The sequence below is a fragment of the Populus trichocarpa genome, chromosome 10, assembly GCF_000002775.5.
Source record: "Populus trichocarpa isolate Nisqually-1 chromosome 10, P.trichocarpa_v4.1, whole genome shotgun sequence".
Classification (NCBI taxonomy): domain Eukaryota; kingdom Viridiplantae; phylum Streptophyta; class Magnoliopsida; order Malpighiales; family Salicaceae; genus Populus; species Populus trichocarpa.
The window spans coordinates 3335905-3346192 of NC_037294.2; the positions used below are offsets into that span (position 1 = coordinate 3335905).

The 10288-nt window shown below is 33.8% G+C and overlaps 1 protein-coding gene across 2 annotated transcripts; it reads left to right on the forward strand.

The window, feature by feature from the left end:
* The first annotated feature begins 377 nt into the window (after positions 1-377).
* Positions 378-3098, forward strand: LOC7475377 (50S ribosomal protein HLP, mitochondrial). Of its 2 annotated transcripts, XM_024609603.2 has the most exons (4): positions 378-570; positions 1570-1661; positions 2103-2478; positions 2693-3098. In XM_024609603.2, the coding sequence occupies exons 1-3, from the start codon at positions 537-539 to the stop codon at positions 2475-2477; spliced, it is 501 nt and encodes a 166-aa protein (XP_024465371.1). In that variant the 5' UTR covers positions 378-536; the 3' UTR covers position 2478; positions 2693-3098. The 2 variants fall into 2 exon arrangements, with proteins under 2 accessions (XP_024465371.1, XP_002315564.1); XM_002315528.4 differs by having other exon boundaries at positions 2103-3098.
* Positions 3099-10288: the final 7190 nt, after the last annotated feature.

Consider the following 10288-nt stretch of genomic DNA (forward strand, 5'->3'; position numbering starts at 1 on the left):
GTTATTAGGTCTTGAACTTTACGATTTCTTTTGGCTTTTCTTTCTACATGTAATTTTGATCTTATATACTGAGTTGTATTTTAGTAAATTTAACATAATTTATTTCATATTATTATTATTTAAATATTATTTTTTTGCATTAAAAGATCAAACTGCTTCATGATACGGGTTACCTATTTAATAAGAACTCAATCAAGATAATTTTTTTTAACCAAAATAAAAAAAATTACACCGCTGCAATCATGTAGAACAATGAATTTAGCTGCATTACTTTATCCACATGGCTCAGCGTTTTTTTTTTAATTATAATTATGATATAAATAATTATAATTATAATATGCTTTATTGATAGGGAGGGGCCTAGACCTAGTCCAAGTTCAAAATACTGAAGAAGAAAGAAAGAAAGAAATAAATAAAATAACGGAGGAACCCTCCCTTTCTGTACTCTAGACAGACACTTCACATTCCAAGCAGCCATCACTCTAACTTTCGGCAACCTTGTCTTCTCCTCGTTTGAGCCCAAGATTTTTAGAGAAATGGCTGCCAGTTTCGTTTCTAAATGCTCTCGTGGTGCGTGAATCCCTGTTACTCTGTTAGGGTTTCCTTTCTTTCATTTCATTTATGCGAGTTTCTGTGATGCGGTGTTGTGCACATTTTTTAAAGCTTGATTTTCTTGAGAGTTTTAATCTTTTCGTAGTTAAGGAGTTTGGATGTTCATTTTAGGAGAATATACAATATTAGGATTCAACATGTCTTTGTAAGTTTTTTTTTTGTACTCTGGGGATTTTAGATTCAAATCCATGCTCAAGGCAAGCAGCTATCTGAAGCTCAAAAGGCTTGGGTTGTGTGCATCTTAAGCTTGTTGATGAGACTATAAGTTGTCTGCTTGTTTTCAGTTGAATTAGGTATCCTTAGGAGACATTTAGCTTGGGTTTTAGGTTTCGATAATGAAGACCTTGAAGTCCTACATTGATTCCTTTTCAACTTCTTCATGCTGGTTGGATGTATTAGAAAAATGTACTTGAAACCCTAAATTTACCATGATACATAGAATGCTGCAGTTAGTGGAATTATGATGTAGCTTTATTTCACCTCGTGCAACATGGGGCACTTGGATTTGGGGGATCATAATAGTGATGCTTAAGGACTATTTGTGTTGGACAGCTTTGCCACATTTTAAGAACAATGAAAGTCTGCCATGTTCTATAACATCCCAAGGTTGTATTTACTGTAACTGTCACACGGTTATTCACTTGAGCTATAATAGCATGGAAAATTATTGGTTCATTTGGTATGGAGTTTTGATGGCTTGCTCCTTAAATTTTTGTTCCTTGCCAAGTAGCTATGAAAATAAATTACGCATGAGACAGTCAGCCAAATATGGATATTTTTTAGCTTTCTTGAGCATTTTTTGTACTTGCTTAATTATTTTAACTTCTTGGTGATGCTATGTCCTTGATTTCTTTTCATGAAAACCAAGAACTTAGTTTAGTTTGCATGATTAAGTAACAAAATTTTATATATCCACTTACTGTATTTTTTGTATGATGTACTGGAAAACAAAACTAGGGGACTGTTCATTGTTCAGGGGCCTTGGTACCAATGTTTCTAATTTACTGAGCACAGCCACTCGAATGACATGGAGCAATTTCTTATCTCAGGTCAGATTATTTCTCTATGTACTTTGATTTAATCAAGTGTCTTGTATCATGGAAGTATCAGAAATTCTGAGGTATATTTCCTATATACTTGAAAAGGTTGCATTTAGATGTGCAAGAAACTGTCAAGTAAAATGGCTTTTTTTACTGGGTTCTGAAATCGTGAAGGAGTTCTGCTATTTTCTATGTGAATGGCTGCTGGGAAGAGACTTGTTCTCCTGAAAAAGCCATGTTTCCCTCCCTTCGATTCAAGAGATTTACAATTGTGCCTAGTTTTCCTCGAGAGTACTTAAAACAAGGGAGAAAGGTGTTTCTTGCATGTTGAGGGACGTAGATTATCTCAACCAATGCCTAACATTATCAGTTATTGCTAGGATCAGATATTTTTCTTCTCTGTTATCTTCCTCATGATCATGGTCTGAATGTCCTGCTACACTTTTACAGCATCAAAGAACTTTCATACAGATGAGGACTGTTCTCAAGGTTGTGGATAACTCAGGAGCAAAAAAGGTGATGTGCATACAACCTTTGAAGGGGAGGAAAGGGGCAAGGTTGGGGGACACCATCATTGCCTCTGTAAAGGAAGCTGCTCCAAATGGAAAAGTGAAGAAAGGCGCGGTTGTGCGAGGTGTAGTAGTGCGTGCTGCAATGCAGCGTGGCCGTTGTGATGGGAGTGAGGTCAAGTTCGATGATAATGCAGTAGTGATTATTGACAAGCAAGGCCAGCCAGTGGGGAGCAGGGTTTTTGGGCCAGTTCCACATGAGCTGAGGAAAAAAAAGCATGTCAAGATCCTTGCTCTGGCAGAGCATATTGCCTGAGGTATGGATTACTTTGGTTTCTATGTTCTAGACATCTGGTAGAATTTTTCATTTTAAAAAAAAGGAAAATGGGTAGAGTTTTTAAAAGAGAACAAAACTGTTCTATACTTTCGTGGAGAATGTTATAGCATCCAGTGCTGAGCAACTAGTTATCGCAGCAAAAGTCATTGTTTTGCCCCTGGATTTATATAGGTCCTGCTTTTAATTTGCATTAGGATCCTTCCTGTCCTAATTGAAGTTCTGGACACTGAGCACTGCAGCATAATTAAACTGTGGAATCATGGCTCTTTAGGACATCTTTCTCAGATGCATACTGGTTCAAAATCTGTTTTCCATGCTTCAATGAAAAATTGCCCCCCCATTGCAAGTCCAACCCTGCGAGGGAATCTCATGGATGGATCCCACAAATTCAATGGTTGAGATTTTTTCTACAACTGTTCTCAGGGAATATTTTGAATAAGATTTCGCATTATTGTTTTTGCTTCTACTTTCTAGCGACTTCCGAATATTTTTTTATTTAATAACTTTCACCCTGTTCAAGACTCGTAGACTGGGCTTGTTTTTGCCAATTTAGCCAGGATCTTGGGCACGACAGATTTATTTATTTATTTGTTACAGAAATATCTTCAGCATTTAAAAGTGATCACCTCCATCTTCCATCTATTTAAAAAGTAATCACCTTCATACTCCATCGTCTTTATTGATAATCACTTATTAATATAATATGACTTCCATTTTTATTTTAATATGCTGTTTTCATTTCTTGAAACATTTAAATAATATCAATTTTAATGTGTTGTTCAAGTAATACATCTAGTTTAATTAAAGGGGGGGGGGGTGTTTGACAACTTTTGCTTTTAGTAGTGTTTTTTGTTTTTGCTTGAAAAAACATTAAATTAATATCTGAAACCCTAGTAAATATGAATGAATAAGATAAAATAAAAACTCCTGATTGAGAAATAATTGATAAGAAGCCCTAGCTTGAAGAAGTTTCCTGACAGCTAGCAATTAGCATCCCTCACAACCATTTTGGTTTTAGGAAATTCAAGATACACACACACACACACACACACACAAGTAACACCTTGTCTGGATCATAGCAAGAAAAGCTATAACCAATATCTGTGTTTATTTGGCATTAACTTAGAACCATGCACATCAAAAACATCTTTTACTAAGATTAATGTAGTTGTATGTAAACTTGTAGCGTTAATTTCTAAATGAATGACTAAGTCAGGGATGCATTTTTATGCTTCATATTTTTTTTTATAAATGGAGAAAGGAAAATATAATGTTTATGTTTTATAAAATAAATTAAAAATTACATGGACTGATAAATTGAGAAATAGTTGCCATAGCTAACAAAATACTAAAACAAGAAACTTTTTTTTATAGTAAAAGTAAAAAATAGATGTATGTGAAATATTTTACACCGGCTGCTATTTTCATTTATTTTATCTTAGATGCTAATTGTTGTTGCTAATGATATTTTTGTAAATGCATTATATAAATATATAAATACAATTAATTTATATAAAATATGAGGAAAAAGATTGGAGACAAATTATTCTAATCCCTTTGAATTATTTAAACTTGTAAAAAAAATCAATCACTATTTAAAAATAAAGTTAAACCAAATAGTTTTGAAAAATAAGAGAGATGACATTAGTCAATATTTTAAAAAATAATCTAAAAAAGAAGAAAAGAGAGCTAGGTAGGCTATCTCTTTGAATCATAGCACATGACCTATCATAAAAAAACCAAGGCGTGATGGGCTTTGTAGCTTATGCCCGTGCACTTAAGAGGTCTCTGGCTTGCTCTAATTTTTTTTTATAACCGAGACAAGTTGTCTGTTGTGGCAAATGACTTACCATCTGTTAGATAGATTTTGATTAGAAAATCGTGGTCCAGGTATTTGGACCACAAGAATTAGTTTTTCAACTTGGTTTCATCAAAAAAAATACCTCAAAAACCCAATAAGAAGTTAAGAACCTCAATAAACTTTTTTCTAACATCAAAACACCTTTTAATAATTAAAAACAAATTAAAGGAATACAAAAACTTAATAGATCCCGATTGATTTTTCATGGCATATTTATAAGGAAACACCACCTCCATTGAAATCCAATATATTGACACAAATCGATCTTTTTGGTGGCTAGAATGTGACAATTCAAGCATTTTCTCTCTCCTTAAAGTTTTTTTTTTATCAATTTTCTCTCACATCTCTCAACAACCAAGGACAAAAACCTGAAGAAAATGAAGTTTGGATTTCCAAAACAACAAGGACCAGATGATAAAAAACATTGAATTTGAGGGATCAAACTGAAGTTTTTCATGAAAAATTTAAACATTGCATTTTTTGTTCTTTTGTCAAATATGATCTTTATTCTTATAGTTTTTATTTCCAACCCTAATTAAATCTTGATTTTGCATAACCAAAGACTAATTCATATTCGAATATCCATCAAATCTTAACACATGCAAGATAACACAAAGAGAAAGAAATGAATAAACAAACCATGGTATTGTAACTTTTAAAGATGAAATTAAAATGATTAAAATCTTGATGGTTAAAATGGAAAAAAATCACACTATTCAAAATGAACAAGGCAATCCGTAATGAACTATTCTTAGTGCTAAAATGTTTTTTCTACAATGATTTATGAATAAAAAAAACTTAACAGACCCTAATGTATTTTTTTAGCATGTTTATAAGAAAACACCACCTCAATTGAACTCCATTCGAGAAGACGAACCTATTAATATAAAGGTCAATCTTTTTGATGGCTGAAATATGGCCATCCAAGCATTTTTTTTTTCCTTAAAATTTTTCAGCAATGTCTCTCTCTCTCTACTCACTCAACACACAATGATTAAATCTTGAAGAAAATGAAGTTTGGTATCGAAACATAAATTTCTAGAATAACATGGATCAAATAATAGAAAAATTGAAATTTGAGGGATCAAATTGAAGTTTTCCACTACAAAATCTAAATAGGGAATTTTTTGTTTTATCAAATTTGATCGTTGTTCTTATAATTCGTATTTTTAACAACAATTAAATCCTAATTTTGCAAAATCAAAGACTAATTCATATTTGAATATCCATCAAAACTCATCATATATAAGAAAATGCAAATTGAAATGAAAAAAAAACCATGGTATTGTAACTTCTGAGGATGAAATTGCAAAGATTATAAGCTTGATGGTTGAAAGAAAAAAATTTGCACTATTCAAAATGAATAGTGTGGTCCATAGTTTTCTACAATGATTTACAAATAAAAAACTTAACGGACCTTGATCTACTTTTCTGACATGTTTATAGGAAAACATCATCTTCATTAAACTCCAATCGAGAAGATGAATTAATTGGCACAAAGATTGATATTTTTTTGTAGTTGAAATGTAGTCATTCAAGCATTTTCTCTCCTTAAAATTTTCCAACAACTTTCTCTCACCTCTCAATACACAAGAATTGAAATGTCAAGAAAAAAAAGTTTGATATCAAAACATGAATTCCCATAATAACAAACACCCAAGGATAGGAAAATTAAAATTTGAGAGGTCAAACTAAAGTTTTCCCTACAAAATCTAAGTAGGTAAATTTTTTTTTCTGTCAAATATGATCTCATTTTTATAATTTATATTTTCAACCCCAATTAAATCATGATTTTGCAAAATCATAACCCAAATCATATTGGAATATGCATCAAAACTCAACACATGTGAGATAATGCAAATTGAAAAAATTAATAATAATAAAAAAACACCATGGTGTTGTATCTTTTGAGGGTGGAATTGCCGAGCTTAAAAACTTGATGGCTAAAATGAAAAAACAAATAGACAATGCAGCCTATCATGAATTGTTCTTAATGCTAAGTGTTTTTTTTCATTAATTTACAAATTTGTTTTAGTTTGTTCTGTAATATATATATATATATATATAACTTGTCGACTTGACTTAATATGTAGAGACATATACTCTGACAGAGTGCTAACACGACCAACTCTCTAGGCACTTAACAACTACTCATTGAAGTGTCATGTCTCTTCAGATAATAATAAATACTTCTAATTCACTAAGTATTATGTAAGGGGAGAAAGGACTTGAAGAATAGAGAATTAGGAAAGCAAATTCTTTATTTAAAAGGCTTCTCCTTTGGGTTCTACCCGCCCAAGGTTCTGCCTTAAAACATTACACACAACCCCTATATATACTACTTAGAGGTTTTTGCTTACATCACTCATTACATCACCAAGCACTAACTAAAGCACACTCACATGACATTTACTTTAAATGACTTATGACGTGGCAAACACCAAACAGAAATGACAAGTTAGTACTACACACTAATATCTGGCGACAATAGGTTCATGATCTGGAGAGATTCTGATCTGAAAGGTCATCATGATCACGAATAGTTTGGACTTGTAGGGCCAACACATAGTCATCTTCGGCAAATGTGTCCATCTTATGGGGTTCCAGAAGTTTTGGTATTCCCAAAATTATTTGTTGGAGTTTTTTGTTGCGGTACTACATCTTCAAGTCATGAAGATGAGCAGAATATTGAGGGTCATACAGATCATAGTCAATTTCTTTGTTTGGATCTGTTCCTTTAGGCCATATTTCATCAGGAATAATGTTGTTCTTAAGGCATACTGTTTTTTGCAATGTCCTGATGAGGAGGTTAGTTAAGGGGTTGTCATACAGAGAGTATGAATGGGTGTTGTATAGTGTAGCCTGGGGAAAACTCATAACCAAATTGTCTGTTGAGGCTTTGAATGGCCTGTGGAATAGGAAAACAAAGAACAAATGAGCAAAAGCTTGCTTAACAGATTTGTTGCAAAGTGTATTGCGTTGTATTGAACAAATGAGCAAAAGCTTGCTTAACATATTTGTTGCGAAGTGTATTGCGTTGTATTTCAATCCAGCAGGTATTTGCATTAGGCCATTTGGATTTTTCCTGTTGAAGAAGAGAGATCCATTGTGTGGGGTTGTAGAACCATGTGAGGAACTTTCGAGTATAGTTCCAAGAGTCTGCCGACCAAGATGTTCTAAGAAATCTGGAGAAAAAGAAATCAGTGGGAAACTCGATAGCAACATGGTACAGATGACATAAATACCTTAAGAAAAAGTAAAGTTATTTGGGGAATAATCCAGCACGTTTAAAGGTGAAGAGGTGAATGAAAGGGTATTTGGGATGGATGCCTAAGCTTTGGAAACAAAGTGAATTCATATCATAATTAAGAAGAAGGTGGTCTTGAAGGCTAAAAAGTTTGTTTTTTGCCTGAAGGTCAAGGGTGTTGTTAAGAATTATATCTTGAGCATGAGGAGGTAATTCATTTGCTGAGAATTCTGTTTCAGGTGGAGGAGGAAGCCATAAGAATCAATGGAATGAGTAATGTTTGTGATTTGGGTGGTCGGGTGAGCATGTTTGGGATCAAGTTCTTGTTGCCTTTTATATGCTCGACGGTGAAGGTGTACCTGGATAACCACTAAGCTAATCGCAAAAGCTGTGGATGAGGAAGCATCTTTCGCTTGAATTGTAACATTTTTGGAAATGAGGAACAATCCATGACAACTGTGAAATGATAAGTTGCTAGGTGGAACTCAAACTTTTGGATGTCATACTTTACAACTAAGATTTTCTTGAAAGTAGAGTGGTAGTCGGTTTCTGACTCTTTGAAAGACCCACTTTTGCGGCCACATATGTGTCGGTGACCATCTTTGTCTTCGAGGAGTACAACACTCCAAAACTTGTCACTTACATTAGTTTGGAGTATGCGCTGTCCTGTTGATGGAATGACTAAAGTAGGTAATTTTTTTGTAGCAGTCTTTAATTGTTTGACAGCTTGTGTCTGCTTTTCTCTCCAAGAGGCAACATCTTTCTTTAACATGAGTTGAAGTGGCCTTGTCATCTTTACAACCGTGAGGATAAAATTTCTGAGATATTAGACAATTCCAAAAAATTGTTGGACTTGCTTTCTCGTGAAGGGGCCATCTGAAAACTTTTGGAGTTCTTCAGCTATATAGGTGTCAGGTGTATAAGCACCTCTTTGAAGATCATACCAAGAAATTCTATTTCCTTTTAACAGTTGAGCATCTTGCTTTTAGCAAGCATGATACCATGGTGGCGAACAATATCTGCAAGTTGCTTTAATAAAGTAGCATGTGACTCCTCATCTTGTGAGAAAAGTAACACATCATCAATATAGATTAAAGTGAATTGAAGCATGGGCTCAAATACTTTAATCATGACCTTTTGAAATAATAAGGGTGTTATTTTTATATCAAAGTGCATAACTCGCCATTAATAATGATGATTTGGTATACAAAAACCTGTTTTGTATATGTCTTCAGGATGAAGTAAATCTCAATCCTCGCCATTATCAACCACGTATCCATTCTCCAAGCACAAATGGTTACTTTACTCTAGATGATATACTAAGAGTAAAATGGTTAGACAAAATCCTTGAATTTCATTCATGGCTAACTAGCTATATGCTCAAGGATGACGCAACTTTCAGGGATGCATTACAAAAATTCTCTACAAAGTTCTCAGGAACCTTATGGCATTGGTTCCATGCCTTAGGAGATTACAGACAAATGCAATTTGTGAATATTGCGTTTCTTTTTGAAGCTTTAGGATGGCTACATTATGAATTCATTGGTGAAGCTTTAAATGACAAGGAAATCGCACGGTATGAGTATTTCAAAATGAAGTGTTGTTTCTATTTAAGATCTGATCTTGAACGACATTTCAAAGAAATGTGTCAACGCTACCATATTCTCTCTGGTCCAGATGATACAAGCCTCAAACATGCCTTTTTGGCATCCATACCAAGAGATCTAGCTGATGAAACTTTCAGATTATTCAAAATCAGAAAAGAAATTATTAACAACCAATCTATTGACACAATATTTCATTAGGTGTTGGAAGCACTCAACAAAATGTGTGATCAACACAAATATTTCACCAAGATTTACAACCTGATAAAACTATGCTTTGTGCGTGCAAAAGACCAGATTTGCTGATTAAATGTTCCGACAATGCTGATTGATTGTTCCATCACAAAGAAAAAGCATTTTAAGAAAACACACAGTTCTTCTTTTCATGGCCACAAAAAGAAATGGAAGTTCTTAAGACACCGCCAAACTAAACACCCCAAGCATTTCAGTCCTAGCTCCAACAAATGTTTCATCTATAAGCGCAAATGTCACTTTGTAAAGACATGTCCACAAAAGAAAGCCCAGTCACTGAGGTTAATTGATTTTCTAGCACAAAATACAAAGTTTAATCTGATGATGATGAAGTTGAATCCTTATTCTCCCTCACTGATGAGATCACTCCTAATGCCATAGCTGTTGTTGCAGATGAAAGTTCTGATGATGAGATTTATGAACTTTATCAAGCCCAACCTACCATTACCCCTTCACATTCAATACCTTTAGCCCTTGTTACCATCCTTACCTCCAAATATGCTAAGCCCATTAAAGCCATAGTCTTATTTGACACAGGAGTCCATAAAACCATTCTTAACCCTAAAGTTCTTCCACCTCATTGTTGGGTCCAACATAAAGAATACTTCAAAGCTGCAGATAATTAAATCTTCCATACCCAACTCAAAACCAAAAAGCCCATTACCATAAAAATCCAAAGCCCAATGTTCAGTTAAAACTCATGTTCTTGGTTCTGATTTACCTAGAAAAGATTTAGTTATTGGGTTTAATGTTTATTTCAAATCCAAGTTCAGAATCCTTCCACATAGTATTCAGTGTAAAACCCATTTTATCCTATATACAATTA

Bases quoted from the DNA above. Each gene is read 5' to 3' on its own strand.
- LOC7475377 (XM_002315528.4), top strand. From the start codon at position 537: ATGGCTGCCAGTTTCGTTTCTAAATGCTCTCGTG. The intron at 571-1,569 runs GTGCGTGAATCC...AAACAAAACTAG, and splicing joins CGTTTCTAAATGCTCTCGTG to GGGACTGTTCATTGTTCAGG. The intron at 1,662-2,102 runs GTCAGATTATTT...ACACTTTTACAG, and splicing joins GGAGCAATTTCTTATCTCAG to CATCAAAGAACTTTCATACA.